Raw genomic sequence first — 25871 nt, 5'->3', positions numbered from 1 at the left:
TTGGCACAAGTTAGCGGAAATCGATATTATTTTTTTTTTTCTCACAAAGTCTCCCTTTCCGCTAACTTGGGACAAAAATTTCAATCTTTCATGGACTCAATATGCCCCTCACGGAATACCTTGGGGTGTCTTCTTTCCAAAATGGGGTCACATGTGGGGTATTTATACTGCCCTGGCATTCTAGGGGCCCTAAAGCGTGAGAAGAAGTCTGGAATATAAATGTCTAAAAAATTTTACGCATTTGGATTCCATGAGGGGTAGGGTGAGTTCATGTGAGATTTTATTTTTTGACACAAGTTAGTGGAATATGAGACTTTGTAAGAAAAAAAAAAAAATTTCCGCTAACTTGGGCCAAAAAAATGTCTGAATGCAGCCTTACAGGGGGGTGATCAATGACAGGGGGGTGATCAATGACAGGGGGGTGATCAGGGAGTCTATATGGGGTGATCACCCCCCTGTCATTGATCACCCCCCTATAAGGCTCCATTCAGATGTCCGTATGTGTTTTGCGGATCCGATCCATGTATCCGTGGATCCGTAAAAATCATGCGGACATCTGAATGGAGCTTTACAGGGGGGTGATCAATGACAGGGGGGTGATCAATGACAGGGGGGTGATCAGGGAGTCTATATGGGGTGATCACCACAGTCATTGATCACGCCCCTGTAAGGCTCCATTCAGACGTCCGTATGCGTTTTGCGGATCCGATCAGTCTATCAGTGGATCCGTAAAAATCATGCGGACATCTGAATGGAGCTTTACAGGGGGGTGATCAATGACAGGGGGGTAATCAATGACAGGGGGGGGATCAGGGAGTCTATATGGGGTGATCACCACAGTCATTGATCACGCCCCTGTAAGGCTCCATTCAGACGTCCGTATGCGTTTTGCGGATCCGATCAGTCTATCAGTGGATCCGTAAAAATTATGCGGACATCTGAATGGAGCTTTACAGGGGGGTAATCAATGACAGGGGGGTGATCAGGGAGTCTATATGGGGTGATCACCACAGTCATTGATCACGCCACTGTAAGGCTCCATTCAGACGTCCGTATGCGTTTTGCGGATCCGATCAGTCTATCAGTGGATCCGTAAAAATCATGCGGACATCTGAATAGAGCTTTACAGGGGGGTGATCAATGACAGGGGGGTAATCAATGACAGGGGGGGGATCAGGGAGTCTATATGGGGTGATCACCACAGTCATTGATCACGCCCCTGTAAGGCTCCATTCAGACGTCCGTATGCGTTTTGCGGATCCGATCAGTCTATCAGTGGATCCGTAAAAATCATGCGGACATCTGAATGGAGCTTTACAGGGGGGTGATCAATGACAGGGGGGTAATCAATGACAGGGGGGGGATCAGGGAGTCTATATGGGGTGATCACCTCAGTCATTGATCACGCCCCTGTAAGGCTCCATTCAGACGTCCGTATGCGTTTTGCGGATCCGATCAGTCTATCAGTGGATCCGTAAAAATCATGCGGACATCTGAATGGAGCTTTACAGGGGGGTGATCAATGACAGGGGGGTAATCAATGACAGGGGGGTGATCAGGGAGTCTATATGGGGTGATCACCACAGTCATTGATCACGCCCCTGTAAGGCTCCATTCAGACGTCCGTATGCGTTTTGCGGATCCGATCAGTCTATCAGTGGATCCGTAAAAATCATGCGGACATCTGAATGGAGCTTTACAGGGGGGTGATCAATGACAGGGGGGTAATCAATGACAGGGGGGTGATCAGGGAGTCTATATGGGGTGATCAGGGGCGAATAAGGGGTTAATAAGTGACAGGGGGGGGTGTAGTGTAGTGTGGTGCTTGGTGCTACATATTGCTGAGCTATCTGTGTCCTCTGGTGGTCGATCCAAACAAAGGGGACCACCAGAGGACCAGGTAGCAGGTATATTAGACGCTGTTATCAAAACAGCGTCTAATATACCTGTTAGGGGTTAAAAAAATCACATCTCCAGCCTGCCAGCGAACGATCGCCGCTGGCAGGCTGGAGATCCACTCGCTTACCTTCCGATCCTGTGAACGCGCGCGTTCACAGGAAATCTCGCGTCTCGCGTACAGCGGTCCGGAGGGGGTTAAAGAGGACCTTTCACCGATTATGACAATGTGAACTAAGTATACATACATGGAGAGCAGCGACCGGGGATCTCACTGCACTTACTATTATCCCTGGGCGCCGCTCCGTTCTCCCGTTATGCCCTCCGGTATCTTCGCTCAGTAAGTTATAGTAGGCGGAGATTTCAGTCACTAAGTTATGGTAGGCGGAGTCTGCCCTTGTTCTGCTGTAGCGCTGGCCAATCGCAGCGCAGAGCTCACAGCCTGGGAGGTTCTTTTCTCCCAGGCTGTGAGCTCTGCAATGCGATTGGCCAGCGCTACAGCAGAACAAGGGCAGACTCCGCCTACCATAACTTTGTGACCGAAGATACCGGAGGTCATAGCGGGAGAACGGAGCGGCGCCCAGGGATAATAGTAAGTGCAGTGAGATCCCCGGGCGCCGCTCTCCATGTCTGTATAGTTAGTTCACATTGTCAGAATCTGTGAAAGGTCCTCTTTAAGAGCTTGCAACCTAAAGATGCAATATTTTCATTTGAACCCCTTAAGGACCGAACAAAAATATTTTCATTTCCCCCCCCTCGCCTTTAAAAAATCATAACTTTTTTTTCCCATTGACATAGCCATATGAGAGCTTGTTTTTTATGGGTTGAATTATTATTTTTAGTGGAACCATTTAATGGTTTATTCAATGTATTGGGAGACTGTAAAAAAAAGACTTGTAAGGTAGAAATGGAAAGAAAACATTATTCCACTTTTATTTGCTGGGTCAGTACAATTACAACAATACTAAATTTATATAGCTTTTATTATATTTTAATACTTTTAAAAAACAAAACAAAACTTAAAAAAATAATTTCTTTGTGTCGCTATATTCTGACTATTTTTGTACCTTTTTTGTGTAATCACCTTTAATTTTTATTGATAACATTTTTTGCAAGTGACTTTTTCATAATAATTTGTTAAACATTTTTCAGGGAGGCTAGGCAACCAGAAAAACAACACTTCTAGCAATCCAAGGATTTTTTTCTTACGGCATTGACCGTGCATAATGATATTTTAATATATATTTTTTTATATGAGAAATGGAAAATTAGTTTTTTTTACATTTTTAATATTTAAAATAACTTTATTCCGCTGATTTTTCTTATTTTTCTAATTAGTCCTCTTCTGTGTTGCTGTGAATAGCAATTTTAACAAATTTACAATTTTGGCATTAGCCATAGCATAACAGGCATGGGGGCTTTCAGAAAAACTCCAGCTGCCATTACAACCCCCTAATTATGTTCTAGGGGTATCAATTGGAGGATAGAGGGAGCGCGCTCACTATTGACCATGGCAACTGAGGGTCTCCGATCCCGGACACTTCCAGCTTTGTATGGAGTGCGCTTAGCTTGTGAGCCCACTCCATACATTACTTAGCGACCAATGACATACATATGCATTCATTGGTTGCGAAGAGGTTAAAATACAGTTTATAGAATTGCATGGATGATTTAATTAAACATAATAATGGCATAAGAGCCGTGTTGACAGATGGTGTGCTCACTTCATTTCTTCTGCTTGCATATTCCTTTCTAGATAGAGACGTTAACCTGACCTTCACTGAGAAAGCTCTTACTTAGAATTTTTAAAATGATGGTCTGGATAAAATGAACACATTATGAAAATATTTCCACTAATGGTATTAATAACTTCAGTATTTTTTTTTTATTCCAATGGTTTCTAAAATTCAAAGCAGTGAAGAATATAAAGAACAAATATGGGCGCTCCATAGTGTTTTATCCAAGATAACCTGACAATGGGTGTGGGGGGTAACCTGCACTGCTTACCTGATAGATCCTTACCTTACCTCCTGCTCAGGTGTCCTGCCCCGTTCCCTACAATAGTGAATAAAGTAGTATAGGCTAAAAATGGAGGTTGGCACGGGGTGATATTGTGAGCTAGTGTTTATGAAAATATAGTGTAAAAGATATTGGGGGAGATTTTTAAAACTGGTACAAAGGAAAACTGGCTTACTTGCCTATAGCAACCAATTAGATTCCACCTTTCATTTTTCAGAGCTCTTTTGAAAAATGAAAGGATTAATCTGATTGGTTGCTATGGGCAACTAAGCTGGTTTTCCTTTGAACCAGTTTTGATAAATCTCCCCCATAACCTTTTACTGAACAGAGCAGTGACACGTTACATGTGTCATGTGTTTTATTCATTAGAACAAATTGGATTCTGAGACATTAAGCCCTACGAGCTTCACTTGTAATGTGATATAGTATGACATAATCTATGTTCAGCAGTGTATAGAAATTGTATTTAAAATTTTTGCCTTTTTCCCCATTGGAAAATGAATTTAGTTGCAGTTTCCATTCAATAAGCAGCTGTCACGCCTTGCCCTGTGAATGTGCGGAGGTCTGTCAGACTGGCTGCACATGTCTGACTTCTCTGTTTTAATTTGGGTTTGAGCTGGATCCACCTTCCCTCAGGTGTACTGGGTTTGATTGTTAGTGAGGCTATTTATCCCTCCTTCCCCCAGTGGCCTGTGCGGGTTATAGTTCTTTCCTGAGAGCTCTTGATTTGTGGTGGATCGTCTGCTTTTAGGGATCGCTAGGAGGTGACCCTTTTCTCCCTAGCTTTTGGGCCTAGTCGTTTGTTCTGTTTGTTTTCCTGTGTTTGGTTATTTCCCCACTTACCTACCTATCGTGACAGCAGCACAGTCACCTGTGACTGTCTAAATGCTGATCAGATGAAGGGAAAATTAATAAAAATATGACCAGCCTAACCAAGTCAACTCAGCAGGAGGGGACCGCTAAAATAGAAGTAGCATTTAACCAGAAGGTACACCCTCGTCTGAAATTACAAGATGGTGCTTTGTAAGGATCTTAAAGGGGTTGTCCAGTAGTAGAAAAACATAGCTGCGTGTACTATTGCAGCTCTGCCTCTGACCCATTGACTCCAGTGGAGCTGAGCTGCAATATCAGACACATCCCATGGACAGGAGTGGTGCGGTTTTTAGAAGAAAGCAGCCATGTTTTTTTTTTTTTTAATCCTGGACCAATGGTTAATTATCTGGTCATCCGTCTGAATGAGTGGAGTAGAACCAGACTATGGACCAGGGTTAATGATGATTTTTTGAAAAACTCTTCTCAGTCTTTTTTTCATACGGTGAAGAGTGGAAGACTGGTTGTATCTACATTATGTGGTATACAGGGTTAAAGTTAATGTCTTGTATTTTATTTTAAGGCACGAAGAAAGGAAGCTTTTGTGCAAGAAAGATATGGAAGATTTAATCTTGGCGACCCTTTCCTTGCGCTTCAAAGGGACTGTGAAGCAGGTGCTTTTGATAAGGAGAAGAAACCAATTTGTAGTAACCCTCTTACTGTCTTAGAAGCTGTCATGGCACACTGCAGGAAGATGCAGGAGAGGATGACGGCTCAGCTCGCAGCTGCCGAAAGAAGACAAAGAAAGGCAAGTGTTCCCGTTTTCTACAAGACATCTTATTCTTACACTAAACACCTGCACAATGTGTCTTTCAGAGACACCTGTCTATCTTTCTGTCTCATTGAGTGAAGGTTTTCATGCAAGGACCAATATGATGATCAAACTAAGAACCAGCCTGTGTATCGGAAAACATATTGTGACTAAAAATAGTGTTGCATTTTACTAAATATGCTGTAAATCCAGCCCGCTATATTTTCACACATGTTGCCCTACAATACTTCAGAAATTATCCTGTTTTTGGAGTTTCTATTGATCAAAAATGTTTAAAAACTCTTTATGACTTTTTTATATATACAAAAACAGCATGCATGTTATCCAAGGGCTGACAAAGACAGCAGTAGCACCAATGCAAGGAGTATATGGGCCCCCTGCTCTCCAAGAAGAGTATTTGGGTCCCCTACTCTCCAATAACTCATAGATTATCCTCCTTCTCTCTAGCAATTCATCCGTAATTTTGAGGTATGAAATGAACTTCTCAGCCTCTTATATGCAGTCTAATAAAAAGTGTGCCCCATTACTTACTGGGTGCCTGAGCAGTTGTACAGGTTCTTCATATGGTACGTCCGCAGATAAAATAATTAAAAAGCTACATTTGTAACGAATAATAACTTTTTTAACTTACACTATTTGCTGAAAAGAGTAAGAGTTAGAATTTGCTTGCTAAATGGTTGGCGTGTTGCCTAACACCTGTTGAATACTAGTTATACTCCTCTTCCTAGCATCTGTTCAAATTTTAACTCCTAAGAGATACATGTTTTTATGAATTACATTTTATTTATTTTTTTACAAAACCACTCTTCAGTAACTGGCTTTTACATAAGAGGTTATCATAACTTTATAAATTGTCTGCCTCAAGCCATACACAAAAGTCATACAAACTTGTTGATTTTAAAGGGATCAGACAACCATCTATAATGCATAGGGGCCACTCATCTGTCTCCATGACAGTCTTCAGTGGTGCCTGAGTGAATTTTCTGTATTTCTGGATAAATTTGACCTAAGACTATATTTTCCTAAAAGTCTTAAAAATAAATAAAGATAACCAAATCAAACAAATAAGCCAAATATATTAGACTTGTTCATTTATTTTATTGAGGAAGATGATCTAATATTACGAACATTGTAAATAAAAACGGTGCGAAAGCAGCTATTTTTTGTCATCTTGCCTCACAAAAAGTGTAATATAGAGCAACCAAAAATCAGATGTACCCTAAAATAGTACCAACAAAACTGCCACCTTATGCCGTAGTTTCCAAAATGGGGTCATTATTTTGGAGTTTCTACTCTAGGGGTGCATCAGGGGGTCTTCAAATGTGACATGGCAACTTAAAATTATCCCAGTGAAATCTGCCTTCCAAAACCGATATGGCGTTCCTTTCCTTCTGCGCCCTGCCGTGTGCCGATACAGCAGTTTACGACCACATATGGGGTGTTTCTGTAAACTACAGAATCAGGGCAATAAATATTGAGTTTTATAAAAGTAGATAGGCACTCAACCATCTGGGGTCACCATAAAAACACACGTTTATTCACATGTGAATCCATAATATCAAAAGACTGACCTAATATATAGCGTATATAATACAAAAATAAAAATACAAAATATAAATAATAAAAAACACAATTTTCAAATCCAGGAAAGATGACACGTGTCCTTCTGTGTGTGATTGATATCCACAGATTATTGTAGGCTCTAGGGTTGTTTTGGGTATCGAATTTTCGATACCCAATCGATACCCAGTGCTGTGAGCTCTCCACTGCGATTGGCCAGTGCTACATCCTGGGAGAAGGAGACGCCCAGGAGAACAAGGGCTGTCTCCGCCCAGTATAAGCAAGTCCCCGAAGATACCGGAGAACGGAGCGGCGCCCAGGGATAATAGTAAGTGCAGTAAGATCCCTGGGCGCCGCTGTACATATCATGATACTTAGTTCTGAATTTTTTGCCAGATGAAAGTTCCTCTTTAATACAAATCCTGGAGGCAGGTGCTAGCGGGGAGCTGCAATTACCGGCAGTTAACCCCTCAGATGCTGCACCCGCCTCCCCAGTATTAAAACATTGGAGGTGCAGTGCGCCCTCCTCCCCCTCCTCCCCAGTATTAAAAATCGTTGGTGGTGTAGTGCGCCCCCCCCAACCCCTCTCAGTATTAAAATCATTGGTGGCAGTGGCCGCAGGGTCCCCTCCCCTCCTCCTTATTAGTGGTGCAGTGGCAGCTTCTGACCGGAGCACCAGCAGTGTAATCCTGGGCCTCCGATCGGTTACCATGGCAGCCAGGACGCTACTGAAGCCCTGGCTGCCATAGTCAGCCTAGTGCTGCTGTGTGTACTATGCACAGGGCAGCAGGGAGAGTGTGAGGTCCTATTCACCCTAATAGAGCTCTATCAGAGTTCCTTGCCGGAATAAGGCTACTTTCACACTAGCGTTCGGGGCTCCGCTTGTGAGTTCCGTTTGAAGGGGCTCACAAGCGGCCCCGAACGGATCCGTCCAGCCCTAATGCATTCTGAATGGATGCGGATCCGCTCAGAATGCATCAGTCTGGCTCCGTTTGTCCTCCGCTCCGCTCAGCAGGCGGACACCTGAACGCAGCTTGCAGCGTTCAGGTGTCCGCCTGGCCGTGCGGAGGCAAACGGATCCGTCCAGACCTACAATGTAAGTCAATGGGGGCGGATCCGTTTGAAGTTGACACAGTATGGCTCGATTTTCAAATGGATCCGTCTCCCATTGACTTTCAATGTAAAGTCAAAACGGATCCGTTTGCATTATCATGAACCAAAAAAAAAAAAAATTTTTTTTTTTTTTTTTTTTGTTCATGGTAATGCAAACGGATCCGTTCTGAACGGATCTAAGCGTTTGCATAATAGGTGCGGATCCGTCTGGGCACATACCAGACGGATCCGACCTAAACGCAGGTGTGAAAGTAGCCTAAGAAGTAAAAAAAAATAAAGTTAAAGAAAACATCAAAATATTAAGTATAAATCACCCCCTTTCCCAATTTTACATATAAAATATATAAACAATAAATAAATAAACATATTACATATCGCCACGTCTGAAAAGTCCAAACTATTAAAATATTTTAAAAAATGTCCTATGCGGTGAGCGCCGTAACAGAAAAATAAAAAATAAAAACTGCGCGATTCGCCATTTTTTTTTGTCACTTTGTCCCCCCAAAAAATAGGATCGGATTCTATTCTGGGCCGGACGTTCCATAAAATGCAGAATGCACGCAGCTTTTTTTGGTGTTTTTATTTTTTTCACGTGGTATCGAGTATCGCAATACTTTTTTATGGTATCGAAACCGTATCAAAATTTTGGTATTGAAACAACCCTAGTAGGTTCATACATGCACTGTTGGATCCACAGTAACTGTAATTGTCAGTATTGCAGATATAGTCTGTTTAGAGCCTCATTTGGAATACAGTGCTATTAAAGGGAGTCTTTCACCTATACTGACCATTATAGAACATTATCAGCATTATAGTCCCCATATTGGAATGCTACTTACTGTTTAGCTGTCCGTCGCTTATTTTCTTCATAAAAACACTTTTATTCAATATGCAAATTAGATCTGAAGGTGCCCAGGGGCAGCGTTCAAATGGCTGGTACCCAGGCCCCTCGTCGCTATTCATATGAAACCCCTCCTCTTTCACCCCTCTGGCCCGTCCTAGGTTCTTCAGAAATCAAGCGCCAGCGCCGTTCACAAAATTCGCCGCTCCTGCGCACTTCATTCCCCATTATGGGCAGAGGCACATAATGCGTTTAATGCGCATGTGCCGGAATGGGGAATGAAGTGCACCGGCATGGCAAATCTTGTAAACGGCGCTGGTGCTGGATTTCTGAAAAACCTAGGGCGGGCCAGAGGGGTAAGAGGGGAGGGGTTTCATATGAATAGCGACGAGGGGCCTGGGCATCGGCCGCTTGAACGCCTCCCCTGGGCACCTTCAGACCTAATTTGCATATTGAATAAAAGTGTTTTTTGAAGAAAATAAGCGACGGACAGCTAAACAGTAAGTAGCATTCCAATATAGGGACTATAATGATGACAATGGTGTTAGTGTTCTATAATGGTCAGTATAGGTGAAAGACTCCCTTTAAGATAAGTAGTTCATGAAATACCTCCACTTTAGCTATCTCCTCACTGCAGATATAAGATCACTATGTGATGATGAATATGATACTATCTTTAGACACACTCACATATCGGTAGGTCAGTGCGGAGTTCAGTGTTCCTAGTGGCGTCCCACATGTCATAGAACACTGAATATCTCTTACCTCCGTTCGATTCTCACCAAAGTGAGATTAATGATACCGCATTGTCTCTACTCCGATCTCGACATTCCACGTGTCTCGTTCTATGCCAAATGCTGGCGTCTCACACGTATTTATCCTGTGTCCTCGGAGACGTAACCTCAATAGCGGTGTTAGGTAGAGATGTATCAGTCTGTATGGTAGAGGTTTATCCACTTTCTGCTGGCAGAGTGTTTCCTTCCCAGTATTCCTCTTTTAGAACATCATGTATACGGGTACTTAAGAGCTGCGATGAGTTTTGTTTGGCTGTTAACCCTTGCTTTGTTACTGGAAAAAATGGATTAAAATGGAAAATCTGCCAAAAAAGTGAAACTCTGAAATTTCATCTACATTTTCCTTTAATTCTTGTGGAACACCTAAAGGGTTAACAAAGTTTGTAAAATCTGTTTTGAATACCTTGAGGGGTGTATATTCTAAAATTGTGTGATTTATGGGTGGGTTCTAATATGTAAGCCTCACAAAGTGACTTCATAACTGAACTGGTCCTGAAAATATTGGGTTTTGGAAAATTTCTTTAAAATTTTAAGATTAGCTTCCAAACATCTACGCCTTGTAACGTCCCCAAAAAATAAAATGTAATTTTCAAAATGATCCAAACATGAAGTAGACATATGGGGAATGTAAAGTAATAACTATTTTTGGAGATATTACTTTCTATTATAAAAGTAGAGAAATAGAAATTTGGAAATTTGCTAATTCTTCCAAATTTTTGGTAAATTTAGTATATTTTTTAAAATAAAAATGAAATATTTTGACTAAATTTGCCACTGTATGTGATGAGAAAACAATATCAGAATGGCCTGAATATGTACCGTATTTTTCGCCCTATAAGATGCACCGGCCCATAAGACGCACCTAGGTTTTTAAGGAGGAAAATAAGAAAAAAAATATTTTTAACCAAAAGGTGTGCTTTTGGTGGGTTTTGAACTAATGGTGCATGACACTATTATGGGGGATCTGTGGATGATGCACTGTTATGGGGGGATCTGTGGATGGCACTGTTATGGGGGGGATCTGTGGATGGCACTGTTATGGGGGCGTGATCTGTGGATGGCACTGTTATGGAGGGGGATCTGTGGATGGCACTGTTATGGAGAGGGATCTGTGGATGGCACTGTTATGGGGGGTGGATCTGTGGATGGCACTGCTATATATGTGTCACCCACAGATCCCCCACCCCATAACAGTGCCATCCACATATCCCCCACACCATAATAGTGGCATCCACAGATGCCCTAATATACCATAGCTAAACCTGTGGGAGGGGCCAGTGTCATGCAAATGCGGTGGGGCCGGTGCGGTCACTCCGGCCCCACCGCTCACTCACTTCCTTAATGCCTAAAAATTTTATAATAATAGCTTTACTTGACGTTTCGATCCCCAGCCCCATCTGTACTACCGTACTTACTAAATGTCCTGTAGCAGGCAGGGCAAGCGGCCGGCCGGAACTCACTGATGTCACGTGACGTGCCTAGGCCGCCTACTTTATGAATGAAGTAGGCGGCGCAGGCACGTGACGTCAGTGAGTTCCGGTCGGCCGCCCGCCCTGCTCTGCCTGCTACGTCAATTAAAGCTATTATTATTTTAAAATGTTTAAGCAATAAAGCAGTGAGTGAGCGGCGGGGCCAGAGTACAGTGACCGCCCCGCCCCGCCGCATTTGCATGACATCGGCCCCTCCTCCCTCCCCCGTCCAGCTGATACATCGCAGTCTGCGATGCTGCAGCATCGCAAACTGCGATGTAAAATGGCAGAATACGCTCCATAAGACGCAGAAGCATTTTCCCCCCACTTTTGGGGGGGGAAAAGTGCATCTTATGGGGCGAAAAATACGGTAAAAGCGTTTTAAAGTTATTACCACATAAAGTGACACATGTCAGATTTGCAAAATTAGGCTGCGTCCTGAAGGGTAAAAATGGCTGTGTCCTGAAAGGGGTTAATGTTCATGAGTCCACCATCAGGAGGGCACCGAACAACAATAGTGTGCATGGCAGGATTGCAGGGAGAAAGCGTCTGCTCTCCAAAAAGAAGATTGCTGCAGTTTGCTAAAGATCACATGGACAAATCAAAAGGCTATTGGGGCAGTGCTTTGTGGCCGGATGAGATCAAAATAGAACTTTTAGTTTTTTAATTAGAAAGGAAAACACTGGATTCCAGCATAAAAGCCTCATCTCATCTGTAAAGTGGTAGTATTATCATGGTTTGGGCATATTGTGCTGCATCTGCATCAAGATGGCTTGCCATCATTGATGGAACAATGAATTAAACGTTTTGGAATGACCAAGTCAAACTCCTGACCTTAGTCCAATAGAAATGTTGTGGAAAATGAAGTGAGCAGTTCATTGAAGGAAACTCGCCAACATAACAGAGTTGTTTTGTGAGGAGGAATGGGGTGAAAATTCCTCCAAGCCGATGTGCAGGACTAACAAACAGTTACAGAAAATATTTAGTTGAAGTTATTTCTGCACAAGGGGGTCACACCAGACACTAAACACAAAGGTTCACCTACCTTTGCCACTTTTCCTCAATAAAAAAAATCACCAAGTCTAATATATTTTGACTCATTTGCTTGGTTTGGTTATCTTTATCTATTTTATTTATATTTTACACAGAAATATCAGAAATGATGAACGCAAGCTTTCAATATGCCCGGTGTTTTGCTCGTATATAAGATGAGTTTTGACTGGTAGCGGCTTATTCCCCTTTGGAGACCCTATTTAAATTAGTGTTACACTTCACCTTTCTGTGTGTGAATTAGGGTTTATTCATCGACCCTCACACCAATCTGCGGCACTGTAGGGGTTAACCCGCTCTTGCTCTGTGTACAGGTGCTAGACTGTGTGGTGCTGATTAGCCCTGCTATATATGTTTGGCTTTGAGTCTAACCTCTTGCATGTGCAATAGGTCTCAGATCTGCCAGATCAGTCTGCCTGCTGGAGCATTTACTTGAGCTATAATCTGTTTATCCTTCTACCTAGTCTGTATGTCTGTCATCTGACCTAACCTGTGCCTTTGACCTTGATCTGTTCGTTGGTCTGTATTGTGACCTACTTCTGTCTGCCCGGGCCCTGGACTGTCCTTGGATTTGCATGTACTCTGCCTGCCTTGATTTCAGCTAGGTTCTGTCTGTGTGCTTTCCTGTTCCTCTGGTGCATCGCATCGGTGTCTCTGACCTCTGTGTGTAAGCTGCCAAGTACACTGGCATTATTCTAAGAGGTAGCAGTCTGGTGGCTCCCCTACAGCAAGGACGTGATCTCTGTATAGGGGTTAAAGGGTGAATACTTGGGGCCTGTCAGGACAATGGACAAAGTCAAACCGATTAGTTGGCAAAGTGGGTCCATAGCACTTAGGCCTCTTTCACACGGGCGTGTCCGGATTAAGGTCCGGATGCGTCTCGGTGCATTGGGGCAAACCCGCGGGAGTTGGAAGGCAATTGCAGTCAGTTTTGACTGCGATTGCATTCCGATGTTCCGTTTTTATCGCGCGGGTGCAATGTGTTTTGCACGCACGTGATAAAAAACCAACTGTTGTACCAAGACCCGAACTTCTTTACAGAAGTTCAGGTTTGGGTTAGTTGTAGTGTAGATTGTATTATTTCCCCTTATAACATGGTTATAAGGGGAAATAATAGCATTCTGAATACAGAATGCATAGTACAATAGGGCTGGAGGGGTTAAAAATAAAATAATAATAATTTAACTCACCTTAATCCACTTGTTCGCACAGCCCGCATCTCTTCTGTCTTCATCTGTGAGCAATATGACCTTTGATGACGTCACTGCGTTCATCACATGGTCCATCACATGATCACAATACTCGCCCGTGTGAAAGGGGCCTTAGGTGGATATTTATGAAGACTAGCGATCCCTCCTGCACATGCAGTTCATCCTCCTAAGTTATGTAGAAGCGCCGGCTTGCTGGTGTAGATTTAGACCATTTTCTATGCCTAAAACAGGCGTAGAAAATGATAAATGAGATGGACCTGCTGGCCTGCTCTTTTCCCTACCCACACCTTGCACCCTTTTTTTAGACCTTTAGACCTGTACGGTGGAAACGGGGAAAAAGTCGCAGATTCCAGTGCAAATAACTTTTGTGCCGCAAACTGTGACAGATATACGCCAAAAAATGGCGTATATTTGTTCGTAAATTATCCCCTTAGTTTTTAAGCAACTGCTTGGCCTTTCTTATGTTCCTGCTCTGTAGTTTGGTGATCACTACGTAACACTCAACATGAGAAACCATGGTTCTTCTCCAAAGGTGGGGGTGTTGCTAAGCAACAGAAGTGCATAGGAATGACTTAGTACACTATTTATAATATACTGGGTAGCACAGCGAGTGCAAATGTTTCTACAAGATATAGGTTATTAAAAGAGATATTTATTAACGAGAAATACAAATGTGATAGCACTCTACATCCAGCAATTTGCCTCCATGCTGGATGAGGCATTGGTGTACATTTTGGCCAAAGCGTAGTAAGCCACTCACCACGTCAAGGTCGCCTCTATTTGAGTGGTCCCTAACACTAGTTCCTACCTGTTTATGGGCCATGACAGCCACACAAAATCCAGGGAATGCAGGTCAGCGTGCACGCCAAGCACACTCTGCTTTTAACCCCGTCCGGTGCCATTACAGCTTTCATCGGATCCGGGGATGCAAGTACCAACATGCACGCTGAGCCCACCATATACTTCTCCTGGAGCCAAATGGCTACTGGTAGGTTCTATATAAGCAGACTCAGTTTTATACTGACTTTAAAACCAGCCTACAGGATAGATTGACTGGTCAGGTGTGCAATGACTCTAAGGAGATCGCCACGCCTCCAATATATACTACAAAGAAAAAATGTGGGGAATTGGGTCAGCACAACCTGTATGTGGTGCACATCACTATGGCGAAATACATATACAAACGAAAAATACAAATGTGATAGCACTCTACATCCAGCAATTTGCCTCCATGCTGGATGAGGCATTGGTGTACATTTTGGCCAAAGCGTAGTAAGCCACTCACCAGGTCAAGGTCGCCTCTATTTGAGTGGTCCCTAACACTAGTTCCTACCTGTTTATGGGCCATGACAGCCACACAAAATCCAGGGAATGCAGGTCAGCGTGCACGCCAAGCACACTCTGCTTTTAACCCCGTCCTGTGCCATTACAGCTTTCATCGGATGCGGGGATGCAAGTACCAACATGCACGCTGAGCCCACCATATACTTCTCCTGGAGCCAAATGGCTACTGGTAGGTTCTATATAAGCAGACTCAGTTTTATACTGACTTTAAAACCAGCCTCCAGGACAGATTGACTGGTCAGGTGTGCAATGACTCCAAGGAGATCGCCACGCCTCCAATATATACTACAAAGAAAAAATGTAGGGAATTGGGTCAGCACAACCTGTATGTGGTGCACATCACTATGGCGAAATACATATACAAACAAAAAATACAAATGTGATAGCACTCTACATCCAGCAATTTGCCTCCATGCTGGATGAGGCATTGGTGTACATTTTGGCCAAAGCGTAGTAAGCCACTCACCACGTCAAGGTCGCCTCTATTTGAGTGGTCCCTAACACTAGTTCCTACCTGTTTATGGGCCATGACAGCCACACAAAATCCAGGGAATGCAGGTCAGCGTGCACGCCAAGCACACTCTTCTTTTAACCCCGTCCTGTGCCATTACAGCTTTCATCGGATGCGGGGATGCAAGTACCAACATGCACGCTGAGCCCACCATATACTTCTCCTGGAGCCAAATGGCTACTGGTAGGTTCTATATAAGCAGACTCAGTTTTATACTGACTTTAAAACCAGCCTCCAGGACAGATTGACTAGTCAGGTGTGCAATGACTCCAAGGAGATCGCCACGCCTCCAATATATACTACAAAGAAAAAATGGGGGGAATTGGGTCAGCACAACCCTGTATGTAGGTGCACATCACTATGGCGAAATACATATACAAACGAAAAATACAAATGTGATAGCACTCTACATCCAGCAATTTGCCTCCATACTGGATGAGGCATTGGTGTACATTTTGGCCAAAGCGTAGTAAGCCACTCACCACGTCAAGGTCGCCTCTATTTGAGTGGTCCCTAACACTAGTTCCTACCTGTTTATGGGCCATGACAGCCACACAAAATCCACGGAATGCAGGTCAGCGTGCACGCCAAGCACACTCTGCTTTTAACCCCGTCTGGTGCCATTACAGCTTTCATCGGATCCGGGGATGCAAGTACCAACATGCACGCTGAGCCCACCATATACTTCTCCTGACCTGCATTCCCTGGATTTTGTGTGGCTGTCATGGCCCATAAACAGGTAGGAACTAGTGTTAGGGACCACTCAAATAGAGGCGACCTTGACGTGGTGAGTGGCTTACTACGCTTTGGCCCCAAATTTGCTGGTTCAATTACAGTTGGTATTTAAACAGTCCTCCTAATCATGCTGTTCACATTTTGACATCATGAGACCAAGACGACACCTAACAATTGATCAACTGGGGTTCGGTTCTAAGTGGTGCCTTGGAACCGAACCGGAGTTTGGTATCAAGGTTTTTTTTACAATAATAATTAATTCACATAGTTATTACATGAAGTCTCGCGAGACTTCGCAAAGTAATAACTTCGGCTCATTGGAAACCAATACATTCTAATACTCCGTACAGTATTACAACAAAGTTTTATGTGAATCAGCCAAAGTTGTTTCGCTCAGCCCAAATCATAACCCCATCACTACCGGTCTATGTACAGTAACCCCTACACTGCCACTCTCTCTCTCAATATACAGGTCCTTTTTAAAAAATTAGCATATTGTGATAAAGTTCATTATTTTCTGTAATGTACTGATAAACATTAGACTTTCATATATTTTAGATTCATTAAACACAACTGAAGTAGTTCAAGCCTTTTCTTGTTTTAATATTGATGATTTTGGCATACAGCTCATGACCCCACCGGGTACCACTCATCTCCACTACAAATAGGAAAAAGAGGCTACAATTTGCACGAGCTCACCAAAATTGGACTGTTGAAGACTGGAAAAATGTTGCCTGGTCTGATGAGTCTCCATTTCTGTTGAGACATTCAAATGGTAGAGTCCGAATTTGGCGTAAACAGAATGAGAACATGTATCCATCCTCTGATGGCTACTTCCAGCAGGATAATGCACCATGTCACAAAGCTCGAATCATTTCAAATTGGTTTCTTGAACATGACAATGAGTTCACTGTACTAAAATGGCCCCCACAGTCACCAGATCTCAACCCAATAGAGCATCTTTGGAATGTGGTGGAACGGGAGCTTCGTGCCCTGGATGTGCATCCCTCAAATCTCCATCAACTGCAAAATGCTATCCTATCAATATGGGCCAACATTTCTAAAGAATGCTCTCAGCACCTTGTTGAATCAATGCCACGTAGAATTAAGGCAGTTCTGAAGGCAAAAGGGGGTCCAACACCGTATTAGTATGGTGTTCCTAATAATTCTTTAGGTGAGTGTATATAGTGACGTTGCAGGCGAGTTGGCCCAGCAGGTTACACGGCAGATGGGCGGGCGTGTAGGCCAAGCAAGTGGTGACACGGCGAGTGAGCAGGAAGGCAAGTGACGCAGCAGGGATTTGATGATTCTGTAAAAAAAAACTGAATTGTCAGAGGCCTCAAGGGTGAATTAATCAAATCATTTTGATTAATCTCCCAGCCCTAGTTACAACCGCTGGGATCCTTAGGCATCACGAGAAAGGGGGTATGCAATTGCTGCTGAATTGTCCCATGAGAATGGAGCGGTCGTGCGCATGTGCATCCTCTGATCCATTCACTTCTGAGCACAGTGCTCGCAGCAGTCCCATAGAAGTGAATGGAGTGGAGGATGCACAAGCGCAGCACTTGCAGACCCCTGTTCTCGTAATCCCTTGGGGTCCTACAGGTGGGACCCCCAGCAGTCAAACACTTATCCCAGATCCTGTGGATATGGGATAAGTATTGTTAGTGGGATAAGCCCTTTAAATATTTCTAAAGGCTCTCAAAAATGTGGAAAAATAAGATAAAGTAGTGATTATGGTCCACACATTTTTCTGCAGTTACTGTCATTAACCCCATTGGAATGCATTATAGTCTCTTTATCTTGAAATGATTGCCGAGTTGGTTGTAGGGTAAATTTAGCTCAAAATATATTCAACTCAAAGGAGCTCTACCATATTTGTTTATCACATGTTAACAGCCTATATGTGAATATTGTATGTAATTTGTTTTACAAAAGGATGGATGGTTTTCTGGATATCATTGTTTGAAGTCATTCCATGTATTCTGCTTCCTGTCTTCCTCCTTTGGAGCTTGAGCACAGCACAAAGTCTCGCAGGAGTTCTCAGTCAGACCATTCACTGTGGCCGGAGGGAGAAGGGGGATAAGTGACGCAATCACAGCACCACACATTACTCTGATAAGTACAATGCTCTTCTGTGGACATCTTTATCTTGGCCTATCAAGAGAACAATAGAGCTATCATACTGCCTTCCAAAAGTCTACATCTGCTATACTGGCAGATAACACATTTCCCATGCAGTATCAGTAAACTAAATAATGGATTTCCTATCTATATAGGAGATTTATCTCTGTGTGCTGACTGCTACAGAAGGAAATATTTAGTGTTTAATATATTCCATGGCATGGGACTGCTGAGCTGCCAAAAAGAAAAAGCCAAAAAAGTACACTAAGGGGTTATTCACTAACAGAAATACATCTATATTAGGCGTATTTCTGGCGCAGATTGTGGTTCTTTGCAGCGCAATCTGTGACTTTTCCCTGCTCACGCTAGGTCTACAAAAGTGGGCGTGGCATGGGCTGGGAAGGGAGCGGCATTCATCATTTTCTACGCCTGTTCTAGACAAAATGGTCTAAATCTACACCAGCAAGGAAGCTGACCTAGATTTACAGGCAGCATGTTATGTAGCGGATCCAGTACATAACTTCCACAGATGTATATACACAAATACAAACACCATGGAGCCAGCCTTTGCACCCTGAGTCACGGGATGAATGAGCTCCTAGGTCAGGGATGATTGAGCTCTTTCAAGAAAGTAGAAAATAGTTCAAAATAAACTATTACTATACAGGTAATATGTTGCATATGTCACTACAGGGGTGACAGATCATCATTAGGTGGGTGACGTGCAGGCCATCAGTGGTGAAGAGGGATGATTGCATTTTCTGGGATAATGCTACAGTAGACAGAATGTATGGCAGGGTATATACATCCTCACACAGCTGCATCCATAGTCCATACAGTAATATACATTGCGCTACAAGAGCTGCTCATGACTGGAAGCCTGTGAGGATATCACCTGGCATCGTCTGCAGGCTGGTGTTATACCCGAGCTCGGTGGAAGTATAGACAGCGTTACCTGCTGATGCGCTTGCTTCACGTTTTCCGTGGTGGCAGTGGCATCACAGTGGGATGGGTGGGACACTCGCTCTCCTCCACATGCGGCTGCTAATGAGAAACATGGCATGCGGCTCATTTTGCGTGTGCCATTTTCTGTAAACAGAATCGATACCCGATGCAACTCTTCTGCCAACTATAAGACACAGGCCCTTTTTGTTGCTAAAACATGTGTTTTATAGTCTGAAAAATACTGTATTTTATATTTTGCTGTTAGAAATAAAATGAAAACATAAGTGATATAAAAATGAAGTCCCATGAATCACAGAAAAAAGCCCAAAACTTATTTGCATAACTAAACAGTAAAAAAAAAGTTATGGCTTTGAAAGGTGTATGTACTGAAAACAAGGAAAATGAGTCTGGCCAGGAAGGGGGGAGAAGGCTTGGTCTTGAAGTGGTTAAAATTAAATGGTATTGTCTGCACATTATTTGCATAGGAAGTCAGTGTAAGCACACAACAGATAAATGAAGCTATGACAAAGGAAAGAAGAATGTAATATCAGCAGCATCTGCTCACAATTGTGTTGCTTTTTTAACTTGGAGATGAAGTTTGTAGTCTTCCAAGCAAATAAATTATTAACCAGCAGATTAACCACATGCTTTGTTAATTCAGTAGCACAAACCTAGGGAAGACCTTGCACTAAAAAGGTCATTAGTACAGTACCAACTTTATAAGTTCTTCCTATGATTTAACTATATGTTAATCATAATATTAACATAATTGTGCATAAATGAATGAAATTAGATCTTTAGGTCCCAAGACACTAAAGGTTGTATTAGACAACCCGATTCTGCAGGCGATCGTCGGGAAGGAAGCGTTCCTTCCCAGCAATCGTCTACTCGCTAGTGGAGGAGACCACTGCTATTACATGCCATCACTCGTCCCCATGCTGTCTAGTTGTTTTCCGGCAGCAGATCCGGCAAACAATGATTTTTTAGCGTTCTTAAAAATCACAATTGCCTGATGAATGAGTGGCAGTATCAGACTGCCGGATTATGGTTAACGAGCGTTCCTGTGAACGCTCGTTAACGATGAACTGTTAAATAATTAGCCAGTCTGAGGCTAGTTTCACACTAGCGGCAAGGAACTCCGGCAGGCTGTTCCGGCACGCATGTCCCTGGGCTACCGCTCCGGCCCCATTGACATGTCGTAGTTTCATTCCGGCCGCCTCTCTGCATGTTTGCCGTGCTGCCGCCGGAACTCCGGCCCGCCCCCATTATAGTCAATGGGGCCGGAGCGGTAGTGCGGGGGCATGCTTGCAATAGCGGCAGCACGGATCCGACAGGCTGTTCACCCTGCCGGAGTTCCTTGCCGCTAGTGTGAAAGTACCCTAATACCCAAAAAGTACTCGGCAAAATTGTTCTGTTTTATTATAAAGAGAGATTACTATCCAAAATATATGCATTTTACTCTTCACACTAAACTACATATTCTTTTCTGTTCTATCTTAATTGTTACATATTCTGTAGGGCTGTACATACATTGTATTGTTCATATCACAATCTAATATGTATATTTGTGATGCAGATGCACACATACATATAAGGGTCAGGTTTACAGGAAGCACATTAACCTATCAAAATCTGAAGCTTCTAGGCCCCAATTTGCCCCCTTACTCTTATTACTTGTATTTTGCCTGTACCTTATATAGTGCTGATTTTCTTTTGTGTTACAAATGGACTGTTGGGCTACCTTAGGCCCCAAGACATGGCTACAAAAGCAGTGTCTGCTCCCTCTATAGTTATGCACCTGCTAAATAGGCTCAGGATCTCCAAATTTCATGTTGCATGTAAATGGGGCCTGTCAGCGTTTAGAGCCTTTGTTTATAACAGAAGCCATGACTCTAAAATGAACAGAGTCTGAGTCATCTCATGGACACCATGAATTAAATGGTCTCTCTGAGAGATGATTTAGAATTTCTGCCTTTACTTTCATCTTATGTCTTTGTCTTCTGTTATATTCAATGGAACAAGCAACTTGCTAATAATAGGAAATTCAAGAATATTAATTAATATATTATTAATACACTCAAGATAACAGCTGAATGTAACATTCTTATTTTCTGGGCATTAGAGTAATATGGTTTGCTTTTTTTCTAAATGCAGCTGGAGTCAGAGAAAAGTCAGCTTCAAGCTATAGAACAAGAGCACAAAAAGCTATTGGCTCGTCTAGAGGAAGAACGTGCCAAAAATAAACATGTTGTACTAATCCTAGTTAAAGAATGTAAACTTTTGTCTAATAAACTAGTGGAAGAAGCTCAAAAGTTTGACGATGTAGTGTCAAAACTGGAAGTGGAAAAGAAGAAGAGTTCTGAACTAGAAGAGTCCCTAACTGCTGAAAAACAGACCAGGTCCCAAATGGAAGCACAGATGGAGGCTCAAGTTAAAAAACAACTTTCAGAATTCGATACTGAAAGAGAGCATCTCCGTGCCAAGCTTTCGCAAGAAGAAGCGCACACCAAAGAACTTCAAGACGAAATAGACAAGATGAGGAAAATGATTGAACAACTGAAATTGTCTAGAGAAGAAAATAATAAAGCAAATCTATCTCTTCTTCGCAAGACTAAAGAGAAGCACTCTCTGCCTGCAGGTCCCGGATCACGTACTGTTTCTTGTCAGACAAATACATTGGTTGTCGATGGTGACTCTGAAAGTATAAAGAAATCTCCATTGACAATACCAGCCAAGCCATCCATAGTTAATCATGTCATAGCAGGCAGTGCAAAGGGGAATGTTTGCACAAATTCCGCAGTGGCAAAACCTGCTACAGATAGACATTTAGTCCAAAATGATTCATCAACAGGTCTTCCTACGAACCATGGAGTATCTTTACATTTTAGCCGGACGGAAGAGAATGGCTGCTCATCAGAACAGACGAGCAGCTCCTCTACACACCCTAACATTCCATTTTGCACCACACCAGCTTCCCCGAGCTACCTGTCTCAGTCTATGCAGAGTTTACATTTACCTAGCTCTAACACAACTGTCAATTCAGGTCTCAGCCCTCGTATCCAGGCTGCCAAGTTTAAGTTTCAGGCAAATGCCAATGAGCATGACCAAAATGGAAACACGACTCAAAATCCTCAGACAAGAGAATCGTCACCCAACAGCCGTGAAACGATGGTTGCAAAACAAATGGCTAGAAATACTGTGACCCAAGTCCTTTCTAGGTTTACTAGTCCTCAGGGGAATACACAACTGAGACCTGGGTTTTCCCATGCAATGGAAACCGGTACATATCCACCAGTTGCAGGACGAACTGGGCATCCATCGCTTGCACTTAAATCGACTTCAGTTTCAAGAGTTGATAGAGGAAATCCTCCACCTATTCCTCCAAAAAAGCCTGGGCTTTCCCAGACTCCATCTATACCACATCATCCATTAAAGACACCGCCACACGTTGGGGTGAAAAGTGAGCATAGACCCATCACATCTGCTCCTACAACTTCAACACATGGATTCAGGGTAAACGAGGAAACTGTATCTAAGTCTTCACCTCAGCTGCCACCTAAACCATCTATAGATATACCTGTGGCATCTGCAGGCTGTGTCATACCAGCAATAGGCACATCACAGGTGGGTGCTTGGCCTTCCCAGTCCCCCGGATGGACCGAACCTGCATGTTCAGAAAGTTCCCTTGTCATTCCCACAACCATTGCCTGTAACTCCTCCATACACCCTGTTAGTGCCTCATCCTGTACACCATGTGATTCAGACAGCCTCCTGGTAACAGCATCAGGTAATGGGATATCAGCTTTACGCCGTTTACTCTGCCAAATGTATCAGTCTGTGATTATCTGTTCCTTACCTTTCATTCTTCAAAACTGTCTTTGCATAGCACATTGTATTCTCCTTTCATACATGGGGTATGAGAATCTGTTCTATTATAATATCAATACAGCATACATTCCTTCACTTTCTTCTGTGAATTCATTTTTCGAATTTGTATCAGAATTGGGTTTTCACCTTACATTTTAAAAATGACCTCGACAACACGAGCGAGCAAATAACCTGAAAGAATAATATGATAGTGTGAAGAGCAAGTCAGAAGACTTGTGCGCCAGATGGGTTTTAGCGTTGGAGTGCATTTATAACCTATATACAATTAGAGAACCGGACCTAGACTATATAATGGATCAGTTGTCACGTTCTCATGGGCAGGGGTCCTGCACATACATAGTGTATGATTTTGCATTCAAGTGCTTGACTTGTTCAGTAGCCATTATGAGTGATCCCATTGACATTTGGTGGCAGACTCCGTTAAGTGCGGATGAGCTGCTCAAGAACATTTCAGCTGCGTATACATTGTGTTTGGACTAAAGTTGCCTTTTTTTCTTATTCCTAGATTTGCCATTTTCCATCAAACAGTCTTGGCTTACTGTGCTCTGCACTTGTTCATGCAGTTTTGAAAAAAGCAGAACATTCTGCCAATTAGGAGGCCCAGCTTCACATAAAAAATCCCAAGCGTTTGCCTTGATAGAAGTTAGGTCAGTAACTGTAACTGCTTTCTTAATGTAATATTGCCAAAACCGAGTTTATCAGAGACTCTGCGGAGCCTCTTGTCATAATTCGTAGTATTTCTCCGCTGTTTGCTTAGGAATATGTTTTATCGCACTTCTTAAACCTGTAACTGTTAACAGCTCTATACTTCAAGGGGTTCTACAGATTTATGAAGTTATTATTGCAATATACCTCTGGTTTTTCAGCTTAAATTATGTTGGAAAGCTGTTTCCACATCCACATTTCATTGTATATAGACGCACTGTATATAAAGTGGTCAGTATATATGGTGCCTTTATTTAAAGCGTTTTTTTTTTGTTTTCTGATTTATATAAATTCTATAACATTGCCCTTCCATAGTCAAAGGCCCAAGCTTATAAACAACAAATACGATATAATCAATTCTTTTAACGTGCATTATGCCCCCACAACTTATCAAGTTCTCACTACACTTTTACCGCTTTTCTGTTAAATTTCAGAAAATCCTTATTAAAGGGGTTGTCCGAGTTATTTTTTTGTTCTTTCTATGTTCCTAACTAAGCAAATATAACAGCTTTCCAATTCACTCCCTTTATCTCCGGTGGCTGGTTTCTCAGATTTTACTGAGGGTCACATGACCTGTGATGTCAGCTTCTCTTTTCCTGCTCTGATAAAGGTCGTTTACAAGCCTGTAAACGAGAGGTCGCTGTGCTGGCCACGCCCCCCCCCCCCCCCCTCTTCACTGCTCTCTCCTAGGATTCTTAACCCCTTCAGCTGCACAGACTGGGTAGCTGCAGCAGTGACAATTCTGGGCACAGGAGCTGACAGACTAGAGAGAGCATTGCACAAGAAGGTAGGGGGAAGATCCTGTGTGTATTAGCAGTGTCATTATACAGCTGGGACTTGTAGTTCTAAACTTACAAGTTGCTGTTTATTCTCCCAGCACTCAGGGCAGTTCTTGTATCCACTCCTTTAGCAGTGTCATTGTACAGCTGGGACTTGTAGTCCTACACATACAACATGCTGCAGAGTCTCCCAGCAGGCAGACATGTCACTCAGGGCAGTTCTTGTATCCACTCCCTTAGCAGTGTCATTGTACAGCTGGGACTTGTAGTCCTACACATACAACATGCTGCAGAGTCTCCCAGCAGGCAGACATGTCACTCAGGGCAGCTCTTGTATTCACTCCCTTAGCAGTGTCATTATACAGCTGGGACTTGTAGTCCTACACATACAACATGCTGCAGAGTCTCCCAGCAGGCAGACATGTCACTCAGGGCAGCTCTTGTATTCACTCCCTTAGCAGTGTCATTATACAGCTGGGACTTGTAGTCCTACACGTACAACATGCTGCAGAGTCTCCCAGCAGGCAGACATGTCACTCAGGGCAGCACTTGTATTTACTCCCTTAGCAGAGCAGGGGGAGGGGCAGAGATTGTGTTTATTGCATGTAAACAAAGGGCCAGAAAAGAACCAGGGAAATGAGGAAATATATATATATATATATATATATATATATATATTTTTATTTTTTTATTTTTTTTTTGCCTGAAACTTGCTTAGCTTAGTTATATATTGCTGCCCATCAGATTTTCAGTGCTATATATTTTTTTTTTCATAACTCGGACAACCCCTTTAAAAGGAATGCATCATCAGAAAATGTTCGTTGTTTAAATCAAGTTTTTGTGTTAAAGAATGTTTAGTGATTTTGTTATTGCTTCATGTCCATATATTTTAAAAGAAATCCTCTATATCCTCTAAATCCTAATAATAGGCTGATGCCTCCTGTGCTCTAGACATCACTTCATGACAGGTAACACTTCTGTATAGATAACACAGAATCCACCTTAACAATAAGTGATGGTCACAGTTTATCTACTTATCTCTCCCTACACAAAGATCTCTGCACAGGTCACAGAGCATGCCCACAACACTCTCTCTTAGAAGTCAGTGTACATCTCCTGTCTGTGGTTTCCTATGGTCCATGTTGCTGCCGTAGAGCAAATAACTAAATGCTGTTAACAGCAGTTCAGTAAGGATGACTGCCCCCATAACCATGTAGAGACGCCACAGTAGGAATTATCTTCTTA

At 42.8% G+C, this 25871-nt stretch overlaps 1 protein-coding gene across 1 annotated transcript in view; it reads left to right on the top strand.

Moving 5' to 3' along the window:
- CTTNBP2 (cortactin binding protein 2) overlaps positions 1-25871 on the top strand; it is a 164589-nt gene that overhangs the window by 63191 nt on the left and 75527 nt on the right. The window contains exons 3-4 of the mRNA XM_040411467.1: positions 5309-5533; positions 21409-23041. Of these exons, the coding sequence (XP_040267401.1) occupies positions 5309-5533; positions 21409-23041 (1858 nt within the window). The remainder of the gene's footprint in view (positions 1-5308; positions 5534-21408; positions 23042-25871) is intronic.

This window comes from Bufo bufo, chromosome 1 (genome assembly GCF_905171765.1).
Source record: "Bufo bufo chromosome 1, aBufBuf1.1, whole genome shotgun sequence".
Lineage (NCBI taxonomy): Eukaryota > Metazoa > Chordata > Amphibia > Anura > Bufonidae > Bufo > Bufo bufo.
Note: the sequence above shows the minus strand (reverse complement) of the source record. Positions and strands in the feature narration are given on the sequence as shown.